Source organism: Molossus molossus, unplaced genomic scaffold, assembly GCF_014108415.1.
Source record: "Molossus molossus isolate mMolMol1 unplaced genomic scaffold, mMolMol1.p scaffold_m16_p_10, whole genome shotgun sequence".
NCBI classification, from domain to species: Eukaryota; Metazoa; Chordata; class Mammalia; order Chiroptera; family Molossidae; genus Molossus; species Molossus molossus.
Genome location: NW_023425345.1, coordinates 4,160,936 through 4,183,230, shown reverse-complemented (window position 1 = coordinate 4,183,230; position 22,295 = coordinate 4,160,936). Strand labels below are relative to the sequence as shown.

Below are 22,295 nucleotides of genomic sequence, written 5' to 3'. Positions count from 1 at the left end.
TGCTGTTCTGCAAGAAATAAAAGTCTCCCAGTTCCACATCTCTCAACCCTTTCATCACATCCCAGAATCCACTCTATTATGAACAAAGTGAAACCTAGAAAAACAGTCCCCAGGACACTGCGCATCTCACTATTCCCTTCCCCTTTCAGACCAGGGCACACGAGAGGAGGGTCCAGGAGCAAACCACTGTCACACGATCTCACTCAGTGGGGAGATGAGTCACCAAGGTCTCCAAAAACCCTTTTGAAAGTCTATTTTAATGAGTCTGTGAATGGATTTTGGGAACCCTTTAACCCTCACATTTCTATGACACTTCATTTCAATATGATCCACTTCCTTGTCAGTCAGTCCTTTTCTGTGATTCGGGCTATAAATGCTGGTCCCCACCACCTGCTGTGTCTGCATGATTGCTCCCTTTCTGACCCACTGGTTTTACAGCCTACCCTCAGACTCACCAGTTCTCTCCTGAGCCTAGCTCTTGTACGCGCTGTTCTCTCTGCCTAGAAAACCCCTCTCTACCCTAACTCCCTTTGCTTGACCAGCTCCTGCTCATTCTCCCAAATTCAGTTTGGACTTCATTTCCTTCAGGAAGCATTCCCTGACCCCCAAATCAGAGTTGGTTGTCACTTTTGGTTGGTTGGTTGTCAACCATCCTGTGCTTCCCAAATTCATAGGACTTACACCTGGGACACTAATTACCCGTTTTCCTCTCTGTATCTCCACTACACTGTAACTCTGAATCAGGACCGCACCCTTTTCATCATTGAGTCCCCAAAGTCTAGCAAATTGCCTGCTAATAATGGGTGCTGCTTAAATATTTAAAGAATGAACACGTGAGTAATTTGACAGTAAGTAAACTGTAAAATATTTTTATAACTGCCTTATAAGATCCTCAAGTTCCAAGTAAAGTACTTAAGAGAGTAACATCTAATGAAGTATTTTATCTGAGATAATTACAGTCAATCAGAATATTCCCACTTTTAAGTTAAGCCAAGTTCATTCTATTCATTTAGTGGAGTTGGCTAAACAGAAACTCAAATAAGTGCTTGCTAATTAACAAATCGTTGAATTAAAATACATGAGCCACGTGAAGCGCAGCTAGACTCCGCAGCTGCCATGTGCATGTGGCAAGCGCGCACTGAGTGGGGCAGTTTCTCGAAGGGATAGTTCTTGTTGTCTCAGTTATTTGTGGGGTCTGAGTAAATTTCAAGCCACTTGAAGCAGCACATTTCGGTGATGGGGGTGGGGAGTGCTTTATCTCTGGAGGGTTTTTCTTCTCAACTCTTAGCAAGGTACAGCTTAGAATGCTCTAGCCAGTACAAAAAGGAGACAGCATATCCTTCTATCCCCTAAGAATCCACTGGTGGATCTCCCAGGTGTATGAAGATACCTTAAGTCTCTTTCTTATGCTCTATTTTATTCCACAAGGAAGTTTATTTTCTTAACATGTCATTAGTGGCATTTGTTTCAATAATCCTGGAATTCATATTTCAGCTCAAACGTTACTTCTTTAAAAATTCCTTTGCCAGGTCACATCCTAAATAACCTTTCCTAGTACTAGCCTTTACATTTTTGAAGAGCGATTTCATTAATCTATCAAATTCCTCTAGAACTCTCACCACTGTATTCCCAGGGCCTGGTGCAGAGTCTTATGAATAATAGGAACTGGGAAAGACCCAGAGCTGATAGGCAAATGATTGCAGATGCCACTTTTCCCTAAGAGCATTTGTTGAGTTCAACACATTCCAAGGGTCATTTTGATAACCTTGACAGGAGATAGGAACAGAAATTGTGCCACACAAGGTGGGAAGTCTAACAAGATGCTCCTTACAACAAAGTTGAACTCAATGACTACTCAATGAGAATGAATTGGAAATGAACCACCCCTTATGAGGAACTGAAGTCTGGGATTGACCTGGGCATTCTAGAAAACTCTAGCAATGGTCTTCAAGCACCTGTACCGCCTGGCACTACTCCCTGCTCTTTCCTCCCTGGCCTCCAGTCTCCTCCCACTCTCCCCTTTGCTCATCACAGCAGCCACATTGGCCTCCTTGACATTCCTCAAACATACCAAAACTCCTCCCACTTTCGAGTCTTTGGACTAACAGTTCCTTCTCGTTCTTGACTCAGTTTGCATGAAAATCAGTTCTGCCAATTAAAAAATGGGCAGAGTTGCTGAATAGACACCTCTTCAAACAGAACATACAAATGGCCAAGAGACATATGAAGAAATGTTCAACATCACAAATCATCAGAGAGATGCAAATTAAAACAACAATGAAGTATCACCTCACACCTGTCAGAATGGCCGCCAACAACAAATCATCAAACAACAAGTGTTGGCGAGGGTGTGGAGAAAGGGGGACTCTAGTACACTGCTGGTGGGAATGTAGACTGGTGCAGCCACTATGGAAAACAATATGGTGTTGCTTCAAAATGTTAAAAATTGAACTGGCATTTGACCCAGTTATCCCACTTCCAGGAATATACCCTAAGAAGCCTGAAACACCAATCAGGAAGAATATATGTACCCCCATGTTCATAGGAGCACTATTTACAATAGCTAAGATCTGGAAACAGCCCAAGTGTCCATCAGTAGACGAATGGATAAAAAAGCTGTGGTACATGTACACAATGAAACACTTTGCAGCTGTAAGAAAGAAAGATCTCTTATCCTTTGAGACGACATGGAGGGACCTGGAAAGCATTATCCTAAGTGAAAGAAGCCAAGCAGAAAAAGACAAATACCACATGATCTCACTTATTTGTGGAATATAATGAACATAACAGTCTGAGGAATAGGGTAGACCCAGAAACATGGAAGTAGGGTACAGACTGACAACCCTCAGAAGAGGGGCTGGTGCGGGGAGGGAAGAGATAAACCACAGAACTTATATGCATGTATACATAACCAATGGACATGGACAACAAAGTTGGGGATGGGGTGGGGGGGATGGGGAGGAGGGTGTCAATGGGCTAAAAAAGGAGAAACATCTGTAACAAAAATGAAATTAAAAAAAGAAAAAAGAAAATCAGTTCTGCTCTGGCACCCAGGCATTAGAATATTTTTTACCCGTCCCAAAATTCTTCAAAATTATCAGGAATCATCTTAGCCTTTCATAGATAGTTGCTGGAACTGATGAATACATGCAGCCGCTTACACTGTTTTATGAACGAAACACAAAACAAAATAAAAGCTTCTCCAGTGATTCTCATGTGTAACAGGGTTGAGAAGTACTGGCCTGTGATTCTCCAATGTAGATCATTCTGCCCATAAATATAATAATTGAGACATTTCTATTTGAAAGGATGTTTTAATGAATTAAAAACTACTATAAGATGAAAAATATCAAATTTATTTTTAAAAATACAAGAAAAAAGAATATGCATTTGAATTCACTTTGCAGTATACATTAACAATAAAAACACCTGTTTCATGTTCTATTTGTCTCAACTTAACTCCCAACCAATGTGGTGTCCGCAAGAAGGGGATGATTCTGGCCCTTGGTTTGCAGAACCAGAAACCTGGCATGAGAACATGTGAAACGTGTACCCCAGACTCAAACTTCCTAACTCAGGGCAAAGGCTTATTAACAATGACACTCCACACAGATGAAAAATAAAGAGCTTCTCGCAGCCAATTTATTCCAAAGCTCTAGAATAGTCATTTCCCATTTGAGGTCTTACCACAACTTTCACTAATGCTTAATGTATTTTAATGTAAAGTACTGAGCATGGAAGAATAAATTCTCTTCAGTTTCAAATGAACTAATGTCTAAATCTGAAAATATTATCAGAGGTGATACCTTTTCTGTTTTAAAAAAAAGTAGACCACCCAAATGAATTTATTGGTGTGAAAGATACTTGCTAATAAACCTGACAAAGAAAAACCAAACCATCACTCTATTTTTGCCATAGTAATGAGAATCTATAACAGGTAACTCAATTTGGGGCAAGTGGAAAACATGAGCTCTATCAGAAGTGGCTATGGGGATGATCCGATTTGATCTGAGCTCCCCTCAGAAGACTGGGAGAACTGCAAAGCCTCACTCATTTGCAGGCTATTCCCACTCATGCTTAACAGATGGCTATTGATGACACCAAGTTCTTGTATCACCATACTCAGATCTTCGTGTAATTTAACTATGGCATTTTTTACCTCCCCTAGAAGAACCTGGATTGAATTGTTTGCTTCAGGCTCCCCTGGCAGGCCTTTGGTTGTCTGAAAACTAGAACAGGACATAGAGGTGAAGTGGTCTACATTTTGGGTGGAAAATTCTACCCAATTACCGCTGGAAATATGACTTATCTTCTTTTTAGCAGAATCTGAGTTATCTGGAAGAATTTCCAGTATGTTGAAGTTGTCATTTTCTTCATCAGAAGACACTGGGCCCCTAGGAACAAAGTGGTGATGAAACCTCGCGGTCTTATCTTTATCTTTAAAGGAAACAGAAGAAGACTGTTGATGGGACAAAGTCCAGAAGGAAGGTCCAGCCAAAACCGGGGGTAAGAGAGGAGCAGACTTTTCTGAAGAGGCCAAGTTAGGAGACGACATGGATAAAGTAGAAAAGGAGGATGTCCCCTCAGAGGCGGTTGAAACTAAAATGTATAAATGAGAGAGAAAGATTATGCAACATACAAATGAGAATACTAGCTAAAACAATTTTACAATGTAAAATCCTATCTGACAGGTCTCGACATAAATACACTACTTAGAATTTTATATGCTAAATAATCACGATAAACCTAAATAAACCCAAAGCAGGAAATGGAGAAAATCTAAAGATTTTCTAAATGAAACTAAAATAAAATTATCAATATTAATCTTCTCTCTCAGATCCTAACATATTTTTACACTCCATTTATTAGACAGAACAGAAAAGTAAAGTATTATACCCTGTTTGGTGGCATTTTAAGTTGGCATTTAAAACAGAAAGTCTGAGAAACCTGTAACTTAGATTCCGTCTTCATTTCCCTTTTGTTTTATTTTATTTCTACAGAGAATACTATGGCAAAATGAACAACCAACTACAACTACGAAAAGTTGTGAGATGAATTTTTTTCTCTCAATAGTCAAATACAGTCAAGACTGAAGTCCAGTCCATCTGAGATCCAGAACACTAGCACATGTATACAGTTAATTTTTCCACCAAGAAACTATATGTAAAATAAAAAGCATTCTAAACCTATATTCCATAAAATTAAAGATTTAATAACATTTTAACTTTCTTTCAGGCAAAATCATATTAAATCTCTTCTTTCACACTTCATTCTAAATCCCACACTGTGCTCTGAGGAATACTGTTTCTGATGGTATAAAAAGATGTTTTGTGAAAACATGGCTTCCAAGTCAAATTAGACTGGGTGATTCCATCCTGTGCCTCCCATTAGGAGATTAACAATGTCCATTAGCACAGTAATTTATTCAAGTATTGTCCCAAACTTTCTTGGACACAGAACTTTTCTTGTCTCCTTGAAATATCTGTGTACATTCATTTATGTATTAGGTGGTACAAATGGGCTAAATCCAGTTCTAAAGTCTTTGAAACTAACTCTGGACTTGCTTTACCTAAATTTTAAAAAACACACACGCATAAAAAACGTATTCCTTATAATCCTAGAACAGGGAAATTAATGCTCACCACTTACACATTACTTATCTTTTCATATTATTTTATTTTTTTACATATCCATGTCCCTCTAAACTGGACCTCTTATAAAAAAATGATTGCTGGGGTAGGCAGCTTCTATTTTCTGCTTTAAACTTCTCCAGTTCGCAGGAAAAATTGCGATCACAAAACTTTTTTGGGTTGAAACAAATATTCTCAGCTGATGCAGCAGCAGGATATGAAAGGAAAGTAGGAACTTGAGCAGCACATGGTCAGGATGAGACAATCACACTTGAGAATCTTGGCCAGGCTTATTCAGATAATCTATCCTTGGGTTAAAAAGGGTATGACAATAATGGGCATGCTAATGACGAAAGCCTCAACATATTCGCGTCCTGAGTCACACTGCTACACTCTCACAGAGATGTCACCTGACATGTCCCTTCACTATCCTCCTGTGTGACTCTCCTGTTTTCTATACCTGTGTCTTTCTTTTTTTTGGTTTACTCTCATTTTGGAGTAACACATTCTTCAGCAGTTCACTGGAAAGGGATGCAGGAGAAGTAAAAGTTTTGAGAACTTGCATGTTTGAAACACTGTCTTGGGGCTGGTCTGTGGTGCACATTTTCAGAGCAGCCGAACCACAGCCTGTGCACCCCATACCGTGTCCTGTGAGAGCCTGAGCCAGCTATGTAGCTTTTCCCCTTTGCCATAACCATGTCCACCAATGAGAATGCTAATCCGCCAGCTGCCTGCCTTAATAGATTCAAGAACATGGGGTACGACAGATCAGAAATGAGATGTCACCCAGTAGAAGTTAATATGAAGCTGAGGAAAGCAAAGGATAACCAGATGCTGAGGAGGAGAAATGTCTGCTCGTTTCCTGATGGTGCTACTTCTCCACTGCAGGAGAACCACAACAACAGGGCACTGTAAATTGATTGGTTGAGGACACTGTCAAGGGCATAAAAGCAACAATTTGGAAAGCCAGCTCCAATCTACTCAAACTAATAGGAAACTGCTTTCTTGGGAAAATCAGCCATGCAGAGACACCATAATCTGGGCTGGTTTGATCCCAAAATTTGTATCCTTCTTAGACAGAACTGATTATACTCCCATTCAGTTTGAATTCGCTTGGGCCCTCACTAACCTTGCTTCCGGGACATCGGAACAGACCGAGGCTGTAGTAGATGGAGCTGCTATCCCAGCATTCATTTCTCCATTGGCATTTCCCCATGCTCACATCAGTGAACAAGCTGTATGGAAACACTGCGGGTGCTGGGTCAGTTTTCCGAGACTTGGTTATCATGTATGGTGCAACTAGCCCACCACTGGCTCTTCTTGCAGTTCCTGATGTCATCTGTAGCACATGGTCACTTACGCAATCTTATCTGGACACTTTCAAACCTTTGTTGAATCAAGAATCCAGCACCCCCGTTAGATGCCGTTGAGCAGATTCTTCCTGCTTTAGTTCATCCCCTGCATCACGATGACCCAGAAGTATTAGCAGATACCTGCTGGGCCATTTCCTACCGCTGGAGCACTCACTGTCTTTCACAGCCTGCTAATGAATTCCAAAACTAATCTTCAGAAGAAAGCCACATGGGCAATGTCAAACCTCACAGCTGGCTGCTGGACCAGACACAGCAAGTTGTGACTCATGGATCAGTCCCATTCCTCATTGGTGTTCTAAGGCAGTCTTGAAGACACACAAGGTGGAAGTGCTGGAACAGCTGAACAGATTGTAAAGCTCGTTTATTGTAGCACAATAGAACCACTGATGGACCTCTTAACCGCAAAAGATACCAGAATTATTCTGGTCAGTCTGGATGCCATTTCAAATATCTTTCAGACTGCTGAGAAACTAGGTGAAACTGAGAAACTTCATATAATGGTTGAAGAATGTGGAGGGTTGGACAAAATGGAAGTTCTACAAAACCATGAAAATGAGCCTGTGTACAGAGCTTCATTAAACTTGGTTGAGAAGTAGTACTCTGTAGAGGAAGATCAAAATGTCGTGCCAGAAGGTACCTCTGATGGCTGTACGTTCCAAGCCCGGGGTGGCTCTCCTGGGACCTTCAACTTTTAAATTGTGCAGCTGAGTTGTTTGTTGTGTTATGTTTGGTATACGTTTGTCTTACTGTTTCTCTGCTAAGAACTCTTTCTTTTTTCTTTATTGATTTTGAGAGAGAAAGGAAGGGAGAGGGAGAGAGAGAGATACAAACATGGATGAGAGAGAACATCGATTGGCCACCTCCTGCATGCCCCCCACTGGGGATCAGGCCCACAACCTGGGCATGTGCCCTGAAGGGAATCGAACTGGCGACCTCTTGGTGCATGGGTCCACGCTCAGCCACTAAGCCACACCGGTCAGGCACTAAGAATTCTTTTTAAATGAGATTTGTTACTGCAGCACTTTTCACAATCGAAACTATACTTGAACAAGTTCCTAACTGTTGGCATCTCCCCACGCTCACATCAGTGTACAAGCCATATGGAAACATTGCGGGTGCTGGGTCAGTTTTTCAACACTTCTCCTCTCAATGGGTTTCTTGTTTTCCTTCCTTCCTTCCTTCCTTCCTTCCTTCCTTCCTTCCTTCCTTCCTTCCTTCCTTCCTTCCTTCCTCCCTCCCTTCCTCCCTCCCTCCCTTCCTCCCTTCCTCCCTTCCTCCCTTCCTCCCTCCCTCCCCCAAGGACATTTTTCCATTGTTTTTGTTCAGATAGAGTGGGAGGGAGAGAGGAAGAGAGAGAGCGAGAAACATCAACGTTAAAGGAACACATCGAGTGGCTGCCACCCACATGACCCAACCAGGGCCGGGGACAAACTGCAACCGAGGTATGTGCCCTTAGAGGGAACCGAACCCGGGTCTCTCTGGACCACAGGTCGACGCACTAACCGCTGAGCCAAACCAGCCAGGGCAGGTTTCTTATTTCTATGTTTCATATCTTGTAGTATCCTGTAAATAAAGATTAAATTCTACCCTTAAGAAAAGTAAATGTCTGTATCATACTTTTAAACTTAACGATGACTGTTTGGGTAGATAAAGAATTTTAGGTTGGAAACCCTTTTCTTTCAGAATTTTGAAGACAGAATTCCACTGTCTTCTTGATACCAGTATTGCTGCTCAGCAGACAGAGTGATTATAATTCACATTCATTGTGTATAACATGTTTTATCTCTAAAGTATTATAGAATTTCCTCTTGTCCACAGCTTTCTGAAGCTTCTCCATGTGCCCCTGAGGGATACTACCTTCATTCATGGAGGTCAACTGAAAGTCATCTGACTTTTACTCAGGCAACTCATTTCCTTCAGCTTTAGAAAGTTTCCTTTAACTAATTGTTTTCTCCTCTGTGTTTACTCTGTTCTTTCTTTCTGAACCTCCTCTTGTTCAGGTGTTAGATCTAGACTAGTCCTCTAATCTTCCTATTTTTCTCTCCCATTTCCCTACCTTCGTCTCTGTGCTCTACTTCCTCAGAGATTTTGTCAACTTCAGTTTGCAATCCTATCACTGAGTTGTTAATTTCTGCTATTACATTTTTAATTTCTAAGATCTTTATTTATTTTTATTTTTGTTCTCGGAAATTCCTTCTTTCTTTCTTTTTTATTAATTTTTTATTTTTATTTTTTGTTATAGATGTTTCTCCTTTTTTACCCCATTGGCTCCCCCTCCCCATCCCCCCTGCCCCATCCCCGGCTTTGTTGTCCATGTCCATTGGTCATGCGTACATGCATATAAGTTCTGTGGTTTATCTCTTCCGACTCCCCCACCCCCTCTTCTGAGGGATGTCAGTCTGTGCCCTACTTCCATGTTTCTGGGTCTACCCTATTCCTCAGACTGTTATGTTCATTATATTCCACAAATAAGTGAGATCATGTGGTATTTGTCTTTTTCTGCTTGGCTTATTTCACTTAGGATAATGCTTTCCAGGTCCCTTCATGTCGTCTCAAAGGATAAGAGATCTTTCTCTCTTACAGCTGCAAAGTACTCCATTGTGTATATGTACCACTGCTTTTATATCCATTCGTCTACTGATGGACACTTGGGCTGTTTCTAGATCTTAGCTATTGTAAATAGTGCTCCTATGAACATGGGGGTACATATATTCTTCCTGATTGGTGTTTCAGGCTTCTTAGGGTATATTCCTGGAAGTGGGATCACTGGGTCAAATAGAAGTTCAATTTTTAATTTTTTGAGGTAACACCATATTGTTTTCCATAGTGGCTGCACCAGTCTGCATTCCCACCAGCAGTGTACTAGAGTCCCCTTTTCTCCACACCCTCGCCAACACTTGTTGTTTGATGATTTGTTGATGGCGGCCATTCTGACAGGTGTGAGGTGATACCTCATTGTTGTTTTAATTTGCATCTCTCTGATGATTAGTGATGTTGAGCATTTCTTCATATGTCTCTTGGCCATTTGTATGTCCTATTTGAAGAGGTGTCTATTCAGCTCCTCTGCCCATTTCTTAATTGGGTTCTTTGTCTTCCTTTTGTTGAGTTGTATAAGTACTCTATATATTTTGGAAATTAACCCCTTATCTAATGTATCATTGGCAATGATGTTCTCCCATACAGTGGGTTGCCTTTCCATTTTGATGATTGTTTCTTTTGCTGTGCAGAAGCTTTTTAGTTTGATGTAGTCCCATGTGTTCAATTTTTCTTTTGTTTCTGTTGCCTTAGGTGATGTATCAGTGAAAATTCTGCTGCGTATGATGTCTGAAATTTTGTTGCCTACATTTTCTTCTAGGATTTTTATGGATTCATGGGTCACATTTAAGTCTTTTATCCATTTTGAATTTATTTTTGTGTATGGTGTAAGTTGATGGTCTAGTTTCATTTTTTTGCATGTAGCTGTCCAATTTTCCTAACACCATTTATTAAAGAGGCTGTCTTTACTCCACTGTATGCTCTTGCCACCTTTGTCAAATATTCATTGAGCATATTGCCTTGGGTCCATTTCTGGGTTCTCTGTTCTGTTCCACTGGTCTATATGCCTGTTCTTGTGCCAGTACCAGGCTGTTTTGATTACAGTCGCTTTGTAGTATAACCTGATATCTGGTATTGTGATCCCACCTACTTTGTCCTTCTTTTTCAAAATTGCTGTGGCTATTCGGGGACGTTTTTGGTTCCATATGAACTTTTGAAGTATTTGTTTTAGTTCTGTCAAATATGTCGTTGGTATTTTGATAGGGATTGCATTGAATCTATAGATTGCTTTGGCTAATATGGACATTTTAATGATGTTAATTCTTCCAATCCATGAACAAGTTATGTGCTTCCACTTTTTTTTTTTTTTGTACAGACAGAGTGGGAGGGAGAGAGAGGAAGGGAGAGAGAGAGAAACATCAATGTGAAAGGGACACATCGAGTGGCTGCCACCCGCACGACCAACCAGGGCCGGGGACAAACTGCAACCGAGGTACATGCCCTTGGCGGGAACCGAACCTGGGTCTCTCCGGACCGCAGGCGGACGCTCTAACCGCTGAGCCAAACCGGCCAGGCGCACTTTTTTATATCTTCTTCTATTTCTTTTTTTTTTCAATGTCTTGTAGTTTTCTGCAAATAGGTCCTTGACTTCTTTGGTTAAGTTTATTCCTAGGTATCTTAATTTTTTTGCCGTGATGGTAAATGGGATTGTTTTTTCAGTTTCTCTTTCTGTGAGTTCATCATTGGTGTATAAGAATGCCGTTGATTTCTTGACGTTAATTTTGTATTCTGCTATTTTGCCAAATGCATTTATTAAGTCTAGTAGATTTTTGATGGAGTCTTTAGGGTTTTCTATGTATAATATCATGTCATCTGCAAATAATGACAGTTTCTCTTCCTCCTTTCCAATTTGGATCCCTTTTATTTTTTCTTCATGTCTGATTGCTGTGGCTAAGACTTCCAGTATTATGTTAAATAAGAGTGGCAAAGTGGACATCCCTGTCTTGTTCCTGTTCTTAATGGAAATGTTTCTAGTTTCTGCCCATTGAGTATGATGTTGGCTGTAGGTCTTTCATATATGGCCTTTATTATTATGATCCCTCTATTCCCACATTGCTGAGCATTTTTATCAGAAATGGATGCTGGATTTTGTCGAATGCTTTTTCAGCGTCTATTGATATGATCATGTGGTTTTTATTCTTCATTTTGTTTATGTGGTGTATCACATTTATTGATTTGCAAATATTGTACCAGCCTTGCATCCCTGAAATGAATCCCATGTTTATGTGGTGTATCACATTTATTGATTTGCGAATATTGTACCAGCCTTGCATCCCTGAAATGAATCCCACTTGGTCATGGTGAATAATTTTTTTGATGTATTGCTGGATCTGATTTGCTAGTATTTTGTTCAGGATTTTGGCATCTATGTTCATCAAGGATATTGGCCTGTAGTTGTCTTTCTTTGTAGTGTCTTTTTCTGGTTTTGGAATTAGAATTATGCTGGCCTCATAGAACGAGCTTGGAAGTCTTCCTTCTTCTTGAATTTTTTGAAATAGTTTGAGGAGAATGGGTGTTAGTTCTTTTTTGAATGTTCGGTAACACTCCCCTGTGAATCCATCTGGGCCTGGGCTTTTGTTTGCTGGGAGAGTCTTGATTACATCTTCAATTTCCTTAGTTGTTATTGGTCTGTTCAAGTTTTCTATCTCTTCCCGGTCCAGTTTTGGGAGACTGTGTGTTTCTAGAAATTTGTTCATTTTACTTAGATTGTCAAAATTGTTGCCATATAGTTGTTCATAGTAGCTGTTAATGATCTTTTGTATTTCTGGTGTCAGTTGTTACTTCTCCTCTTTCATTTCTGATTTTGTGTATTTGGGTTCTCTCTCTTTGTTTCTTGGTGAGTCTAGCTAAGGGTCCATCAATCTTGTTTATCTTTTTGAAAAACCAGCTCTTTGTTTCATTGATTTTTTGAATTGTTTTCTTGGTCTCTATGTCATTTATTTCTGCTCTGATCTTTACTATTTCCTTCCTTCTACTTGCTCTGGGGTTTTCTTTTTGTTTGCTTTCTAATTCTTTAAGTTGTGAGGTTAGACAGTCGATTAGAAATTTTTCTTGTTTCTCGAGGTAGGCTTGTAGTGCTATGAACTTCCCTCTCAGAACTGCTTTTGCTGCATCCTATAGATTTTGTGTTGTTGTGTGTTCGTTTTCATTGGTTTCCAGGAAGTTTTAAATTTCTTCCTTGATTTCCTCGGTAACCCATTCATTGTTTAATAACATGCTATTTAGCCTCCATGTGTTCAAATGTCTTTGCATGTTCTTGTTGCAATTGATTTCTAGTTTCATGTCATTGTGATTCTGTAGTTTTGGGGTATAATTATCTGTAGATATCTATTAAATCCATTTGTTCTAGTGCTTAGTTAGAGTCTCTTTTTCCTCGCTAATTTTTTGTCTAGAAGATCTATCCATTGGTGTCAACAGGGTGTTGAAGTCCCCTGCTGTGATTGTATTGCTGTTGAGTTCTCCTTGGAAGTCCTCCAGAAGATTTTTAATATATTTTGTTGCTCCTATATTGGGTGCATATATGTTTATCAAGGTTATATCTTCCTGTTGGATAGATCCTTTCAATATTATGTAGTGGCCTTCTTTGTCTCTAGTTATGGTCTTCATTTTGAAATCTATTTTATCAGTTATGAGTATTGCTACCCCAGCCTTTTTTTCCTTTGTTTGCTTGGAAGATTTTTTTCCATCTCTTCACTTTCAACCTATGTGAGTCTTTTGTTGTGAGGTGGGTCTCTTGTAAGCAACATATAGATAAGTCATGCTTTCTTATCCAATCAGCTACTCTGTGTCTTTTTATTGGAGCATTCAGTCCATTTACATTTAAGGTGATTATTGATATGTACTTGTTTATTGCCATTTTTGTTTAGTGTGGTGCTAATGTATTCCTTTAGCCTTTTTTTTTTTTTTTTTTTTTTTTTTTATGGGAAGCTCTTTATTTGACCTTCTATTTTGAATGATAGCCTTGCTGGGTAGAGTAGTCTTGGAATCAGATCCTTGTTTTTCATGACCTTGATTACTTCATGCCATTCCCTTCTGGCCTGTAGTGTTTCTTGTGAGAAGTCAGCTGAGAGCCTTATGGGGGTTCCTTTGTAGGTAACCTGTTGCTTCTCTCTTGCTGCTTGTAGAATTCTCTCTTTGTCTTTAATTTTTGGCATTTTAATTACTATGTGTCTTGGTGTGGGCCTGTTTGGGTTCTTCTTACTTGGGGTTCTCTGTGCTTCTTGAACTTGAATGCCTTCTTCCTTCACCAAATTAGGGAAGTTTTCTGTCACTAATTCTTTGAATATATTCTCTAACCCTTGCTCAGTTTCTTCTTCTTCGGGGACTCCTATGATGCGAATATTATTATGTTTCCAGTTGTCCCACAGTTATCTTAGGCTGTCTTCCTGTTTTTTAATTGTTTTTTCCTTTTGGTTTTCTGATTGGTTGATTTTTTTCTACACTGTCTTCTAATTCACTGATCCGGTCCTCAGATTCCTCTACTCTGCTTTTTAGACCTTCCAATGTGTTTTTCATTTCTGGTATGTCATTTTTAATCTCTTCTTGGTGGTTTTTAATTTCCAATTGGTTTATTTTCCATGTCCTTACTCATGCTGTTGAGCTTCCTCAAGATCATGGCTCTGAATTCTAGCTCTGTTAACTTGCCTAACTGCTCCACATTGATCTCATCTTCGGTGGAGGTCTCTTGTTCTTTCATTTGGCTTCTGTTTCTGTATTTCACCATTTTGGCTATCACAGTGGGCTTTGGAGCCTGTCAAGTTTTTCCTGTGGGTGTTGGTGTTCTGCTGTTTGTGGCTCCCTCTCCTGGGTTTAGATGAGCGAGGGAGGACCCACGTTAAACACCACTGTCAAGTATTACTTTCCTGGTTAAGGTTGCTAGCCCAGGAAAGGTACTGTTATCCTCTAGCTTTTTGCCTGGAGGCTAGCATTCAAGGTTACTTGAAGAGTTTTGGGTTGTCAGTTGATTGAAAAACTCCCTCAGGTGCTCAGCCTAAGGGGATTTCCCGAGGGTGGGGCAGATGCTGGTTGTTAATGAGCCTCAATTAGCATTTTAATGGCCCACAGGGTGGGGTTGTATCTCCGAGGGAGGGGATAGGAGCCCTGGGAAGGAGCAGGATGGCCACCGTCCTGCATGGCAGCAATTCAGCAAAAGCTCTGAGTGCCCTCCAAATCCCAAGTGTCCCCACCCAGTTCCAGTCCAGTCTTTCCTCCCTCTGCTGGAGCCCAAGGTGAGTGGCTGTTGCTGTTTTAGCCTCTGTCCTGGCTCTACGCTGTGGAGCCGCCTGGGAGTGTAACCCGAAGGTGCTGCTTCCAGCTGTCTGTGGGCTCCCAGCCCCGTCTCGCGCCTTCACAAGCCTACCAGGATCGAGTCAGTGTCCCTGGTTATATGGTCCTTGCAAGCTGCTTTTCTGTTGCTTTTTCCCATCGATTTGTCTGTGTTTTAGTTGTAATTCCAGTTTGGTTCTGGGAGACGGTCTGTGTAGCTTCCATTCACTCTGCCGCCATTTTGGAATCCCTTTGGAAATTCTTTCTGTAACACCCTGTTTGTGTTTCATAGATGCAACATATTCTCTCATCTCTCGTCTCAATGTTTCATGTTAGAAGTTTGTTCTAGATGTTGGTACTCCTTGCAGCCTGCTTATGATTAAGAATAAAGGATTACAAAGTTGATTGGCAGCTCTGAGTGTGAGGGTGGGACTTGCCAGCTTTGGGCTTCAGTGGATGGTCATTTGGGAGGGTCATTTGTTGGAGAACTACTAAAGTCAGTACTTTAGTTCTTTCTTCTGAGGGGCTTAGGTTCTTGTGAGAATAGTTTTCCTATCTCCTGCCTAGAAAATAAAGATCTGGCTCCCAGGGAGCTAAGTTTAGTAAGGAAAGGGGCTGGGTTTTCAGCATTTAGCATCTGTTTGCACATGCTCACTTAATGCTGTAGTGGTTGTTCCGGTACCCACACACTCAACTATATCTGAGATCTCACAATTGAGAGACCCTTCCATCTACCTTCTCCAGAAAACACACCTTCAGACTTCTGCCAGAGCTTGTGAGTACGTAGGGATTCAGGGCAATTGTTCATCTGTTTGGCAAGGAGAAGTCTACAGATTTTACAGCATTTCAAACAGCTGTTCTCTTTATGTAGCACCACCCTCCAATAGCAACGTGTGGAGTAGGTTTTGTAACCTCATTTTATTTTATTATTATTTTAATTGTTGAAGTATTACAGATGGCCCCCTTTACTCTCCTTCCTGCTCCCAACCCCCTCCTGCCTTCTCCAGCCTAATGTCCATGTTGATTGGTTGTGCATATATGCATATAAGTTCTTTGGTTTATTTCTTCCCATTTCCCTTCCCTCTGAGGTTTATCAGTCTGTTCCCTACTTCCATGATTCTGGATCTCTTTTGGTTGACAGCCTATTTTGTTCATTATGTTCCACAAATAAGTGAGATCATGTGGTACTTGTCTTTCTCTGACTGGCTTATTTCACTTAGCATAATACTCTCCAGGTCCCTCCATGTCATCTCAAAGGGTAAAAGATCTCTCTTTCTTACAGCCACATAGTATTCCATTGTGTAAATGTACCACAGTTTTTTTTAATCCATTCATCTACTGATGGATACTTGGGCTGTTGCCAGATCTTAGTTATCGTAAATAGCGCTGCTATAAAGATAGGGGTGCATATATTCTTCCTAATTGGTGTTTCAGGCTTCGTAGGATATATTCCAAGAAGTGGAATCACTGGGTCAAATGGAAGTTCCATTCTTAATTTTTTTGAGGACACACCATATTGTTTTCCATAGTGGCTGAATTCCTACCAATTCTTTTCTCCACATCCTCACCAGCATTTGTTGTTTAAGAATTTGTTGATGGCTGCCATTCTGGCAGGTGTAAGGTGATATATCACAGTCATTTTAATTTTCATCTGTCTAATGATTAGAGATGTTGAGCATTTTTTCATATGTCTCCTGGCCATTTTTATGTCCTGTTTGGAGAAGTATCTATTCAAGTCCTCTGGCCATTTTTAATTGGATTGTTTGTCTTCCTTTTGTTGAGCTGTATGAACACTCTATATATTTTAAATATTAACCCCTTATCCAATGTATCATTAGCAAATATGTTCTCCCAGAGAGTGGGTTCCTTTTTCATTTTGATGCTGGTTTATTCTGCCATGCAAAAGCTTTTTAGTTTGATATAGTCCCACTTATTGAGATTTTTCTGCCTACATTTTCTTCTAGGATTTTTACGGTTTCACGGGTTACATTTAAGCTTTTTAAATACATTTTTAGTTTATTCTTGTGTATGGTGTAAGTTGGTGGTCTCGTGTTATATTTTTTGCATACAGCTGTCCAATTTTCCCAGCATCATTTATTGAAGAAAATGTTTTTCTCCACTGTATACTTTTGTCTCCTTTGTCGAATATTAAATGTGCATACTGTCTTGGGTAGATATCTGGGTTCTCTGTTCTGTTCCATTGATCTATGTGTCTGTTCTTGTGCTAGTACCAGTCTGTTTTGATTACGATGGCTTTGTAGTATAACTTCATATCTGGTATTGTGATCCTTCCCTCCCGCTTTCTTCTTTTTCAAAATTGCTGTGGCTATTCAGGGTATTTTATGGTTTCACATAAACTTTTGGAATATTTGTTCTAGATCTGTGAAATATGCTATTGGTACTTTAATAGGGATTGCATTGAATCTGTATATTGCCTTGGGTAGTATGGATATTTTAAAGATACTGATTTTTCCAATCTATGAACATGGTATATGTTTTCACTTTTTTATATCTTCCTCTATTCCTTTTTCCAGTGTCCTATAGTTTTCGAAGAGGCTAAAACATGTTCCCAAGATCACAAGGCTAAAAAGGGGCAGAGATTCAAGTCTCTGATGTTATAGCATATGATCTAACCCACTATATTACACATCTACATCATTCTACATTAGAATTACTTTTACTCTATTATGGAATTATGTTGAATTTTGGGTATAAAATTTAGAAGGCAGGCAACCAGGAGGGTGAGGGGATGTGGGGACTTGACATGTTATTTATAAGAAATGGTTGATAAGCAAAGCTTTACCCAAAAAGGGATAGTGGGAGAAAGGATGGGAGGCTATATTTAATTATTAGAAATCAGTCACAAAACCTTAGCAATATTTGTAGTCCACTTCTCAAATTGGGTATGAGTTAGAACTGGGATTAATAGATGAAAATTATAGGAAAACAAAACAAAACAAAACAAAAGTTATAGAAAAACAGATTTTGGCCCAATTTTAAAAAGAAAACGTTCTGCCTGGCCAGTGTGGCTCAATGGATTGAGAGTACTCCCGTGGACTGGGAGGTCCCGGTTTGATTCCCAGTCAGGGCACATGCCCGGGTTGTGGGCTCGATCCCCAGTAGGGGGCCTGCAGGAGGCAGCCGATCAATGTTTCTCTCTCACATCGATGTTTCTATCTCTTTTAAAGAAAAAACAAAACAGAAAACTTTCTAATAGTTCTCCACACATAACATGAACTGCCTGGGGAAACAGTGAGTTTCCTAACATGCCTGGGGCTCAGGCACAGCCTGCATTTGGTAGGACCGTTTCAAGCAAGATCCATGCATCAGGTGGACAGAACTATAAGTCCTGATGAGACTCTAAAATTCTAGGACCAAAAACATATCTGTTAAATTACTAAGAAATTATTCTAGAAATAGTTCTCGCTGGTCAGAAAGAATTATTTTAATGAGAAACAGGCAGGCCAAGAAGAAATAATATTTGAGTCAAATATTAATGGAGTGTTACCTTATATATTTGAAGATAACATAGTTATGTTAGTCACGTATATACAATGTGGTTAAAATACGTGATTTAACTTTCTGTTAGTGGTTCTCAGAGTTGGTCCCTGGACCAGCAGCAGCGTTATCACCTGGGAATTTGTTAGAATGAAGGTCTTGGGCCCTACTGCAGACCAACTGAATCAGAAACTGAGGGATGGGCCCAGAAAACTGAGTTTTAACAAGTCTCCAGGTGTCTCTGGGGTGTGTTTACCTTTGGGAATCACTGCTTTCTACTGTTCGTCCACCTTTGGTTTCCTTTATAGCAGCAACGGCTGACTAAATAGCTTATCAATGTTTATGATTCTGCAGCTTTGATTCACAGGTTACAAGATGCCTTCGCTCATAGAAGCCACTTCATCTCTAATTGCTGCGAACCAATTTACTTTTGTTTCCAAACACTCCACAGCTGTGCCAGACACTTCAGGCTGCACTCCGGGGCACATTTCCCTGCCCGCTTGGTTACCCTTCTCTGGCTCACTCAGAAGTTATGTGGGTATCGTCTTGTTAACATTCACCTTTCATACAGTTTATCCGCCAAAGCTGAAACACAGCAATTATTGCAAAAAAGCTGCAATCCATGGCTGTATGTTAAAATCTCATTGTGTGACACATGCACACCAATTAGTGCTGCACTTGTCTGAAGATAGCGCCGGCAAAACGATCCCAAGTGCTGTGTTATCGCTAACATTTTATACTCACGAGCAACACTGAACCATTATTATATTGCAACTTTAAATTTAAAAAGCATTTAGAACAATTGTTCTATTGTTTTGCTTATTGTTCTAAGCAAAAGTAAAATGACAGATAAATTTCTAGAAATATTTTAGAACTTTAGCTGTAAATGTAAATTTTTCTGTAAGCAGTAGGTCCTTGGTCAATTAAATACTTCAAACAGTTCATTGTAAACCACAGGGTTTTGTTTTGTTTTTCCTTTTTCATTCTCCAATCCATTTCTTCCAATCTTCCTAGCTGGTTTATAATGGCTGTCAAGTTAGTTATACACATAAATTAAAACATTCTGATTTTGTCCAGTGGTTAAAAAAATGTAATATTTTACACAGTTATAGCAGAATTATTCGTAACAGCTAAAAGGGCTATTATGTCCATCAACTGATGAATGGATAAACAAAACATGTTTATCTATATAATGGACTATTATTCAACCATAAAAAGGAATAAACTACTGATACACACTATAATATGGATGAATCTTAAAAACAGTAGGCAAAGTGAAAGAAGACAGACACCAAGGCCAAGTGTTGTATGATTCCATCATATAAAATGTCCAGAACAGGCAAATCCATAGAGCTAGAAAGTAGATGAATGGTCGCAGGAGTTAGGGAGAAAGGGAAATGGGGACTGACTGCTGACGAATACAGGGCTCTGTGGGCCATGACAATGTACAGCTGGGAGGGTTGCTGGGCTGTCTGGGGGCAGGGCAGTAGCTTGGCCATGTAGTAAGACTCCCTTCAACATGGAGCTTCTGAACCAGCCCAACTAGTAGCTCAGGGTAAGCTGAGATGGTTTGCAGAACTGTTTTCTATCAGTTTCCCGATTTCTTTTAAGGAAATAGTTAATTTTTCCAGCTCTGGAGCCCTTTATAGACAAAAAGGAAAAGGGCATGGTTTCTGAGTCCTGTGTTCCGTGTGATGTTTGGTTTCTTTTCCTAGCAAAAATGAAATGAAAAAGTATAAAATAACTACAACTGAAAACCAGAGTAAAAAGGAACCAATGAGAAACAGAAGCAAAGGATGAAGCCAGAGAGAATGCTCACTATTATCCCAACATGAGAAAGTATAGAGTTTTTTCCTCCTAAAAAGTCAGAAAGTCCAGAGCAGTGTAACACACTTACTGGGGCAGGAGAATATAAAGAAGGCTGCCTGTCACCAGATCTGGCATGTAAGGATCTATCAGCTCTTTCCCCCCTTTTAGTATGCATGAGAAAATATCTGGTGACCTAAATGAATAGTGTGAGCTACACTATTATAGAGGAGCAGAATAAATGGGCTAGGAACAGAATTATTTAGTAGCAAAACGTCAAAAGGTTGCTGCAGCAAATCCATCCCTCTCATTCAGTAAAAACAGTTAGGTGTATTCGGTAGCTGCCATAGACAGCCTCCCTGATATTTGAGATCAGTTAACATATGAGTGTGCAAGTATTTTTTAATTTTCCCAGCTCATTATCTCTAAAGAGTTTATAACATCAGATCTGGACACTTTATATAAACAAATACTTCTTAAAACCAGAAGATACAGTAGTCCCCCCTTATCCGCCAGGGATATATTCCAAGACCTATATTTGCAGCTGACCCTTGAACTGTGCAGATCCACTTATATACAGATTTTTTTTTTCAATAAATACTGTAAATGTATTTCCTCTTCCTTTTGATCTTCTTACTAATGTTTTCTTTTCTCTAGCTTACTTTATTGTAAGAATACAGTATGTAGTACATATGACATACAAAATATGTATTCACTGATTGTTTGTATTTTCAGTAAGGCTTCCAGTCAATAGTAGGTTATTAGTACTACTTAAGTTTTTGGGGCGTCAAAAGTTATATAGATTTTCAACTGCTCAGGTAGGTATTGGTGCCCCTAACCCCAGTGTTATTCAAAGTTCAATTGCACTGTTTTCCTATACATAAATACTTATAATAGAGTTTAATTTATAAATTGGACATAGTAAGAAATTAGCAATAATAAAATGGAACTATTATAACAATACAATATAATAAAAGCTACGTGAATGTAGCCACTCGTTTCAGGGGATCCCTTGCTGCAGTCTCCATATGGGCTCAATGCTTTTTGATGCAACATGTTGCTATCAGTTGGAACACATTTTCTGCTCATGTCTTCCACCCACAAATTTAATGCCTTTTCCATCTTAACTGAGCAATTATCACCCGCTGTGGCTATAACTTTTACAGTTTGAGGTGCAGCAACAGAACTAGCACAAATTTCTTTTTCCTTCTTCACAATTCATGAATAGATTTGTTCTTACTACAAATCTTAACAACCTCAGCATATGATTTCTTTTCTTTGCTTATTAAGTCGGGAACTTTTACCTTTTCATTTGAAAGAAGCCCTTACTGGCTTCTCTTTGGCACATGCAAATTGCCGGCATCGCTACTCTTATGCTTTGGGACCATTATTAAGTGAAAGAAGGGTTACATGAACACAAGCACTGAGATAACTCAGTCCATCTGATCACTGGGATGGCGACTCAGTGACTAATGGGCAGATAGTATATACATCACGGACAAGTTGGACAAAGTGATGACTAATGTCCTGGGTCGGGTGGAGGGGAATGGCAAGAGATTTCACCATGTTACTCAGGCTAATGTGCAATTAAAAACTTATAAATTGTTTATTTCTGGAAATTTCCACTGAATATTTTTGAATTGAAGTTGACCAGTGGTAGGTGAAACTTCAAAATGTAAAACCACGGAAAAGTGGGGGGAGGCTACTGTACCATCTTCTCTATCCTCCATCATCCCAAGGGATGCCAGTGCCCATGGAGACTAGCCACCCATCTTCACCTCATCATTTCTTGAATTCCTCACCAGCCATTCCTCTGAGTACCCCCTAGAACATGTCATCACTCAGAAGTGCCTCACTCTGAAATCTTGTTTTCTAAGATTACTTTCCTTCTCTATTACTTTCAGCCCCTTCATTCCTTTTAGTACATCTACCCTTTGACCTCAGTGAGACAATAGATCCAATGATCCTTTTGTTTTCCCTGACTCTACCAGTGCCTGCCTGGCTCTGCCTCCTTTCTTGTCTAGTCCAGAAACCCATTTTCCATCACTTTAACAATGTTCTTGCTATCCCCTTGCTGCTGTGTCTTCTGCCTTGCCTTCTGCTTTGTGGACATACACTATCTGTTGCA

The 22,295-nt window shown here is 39.8% G+C and overlaps 1 protein-coding gene and 1 pseudogene across 1 annotated transcript in view; one reads left to right on the top strand and one right to left on the bottom strand.

The window, feature by feature from the left end:
• Positions 1–3,985: 3,985 nt before the first annotated feature.
• Positions 3,986–22,295, bottom strand: part of ENTHD1 (ENTH domain containing 1) — a 110,433-nt gene continuing 92,123 nt past the window's right edge. Inside the window, exon 6 of the mRNA XM_036250768.1 lies at positions 3,986–4,599. Coding sequence (XP_036106661.1) covers positions 3,986–4,599 — 614 coding nt within the window. The remainder of the gene's footprint in view (positions 4,600–22,295) is intronic.
• On the top strand, positions 6,327–7,698 carry LOC118624278 (annotated as a pseudogene).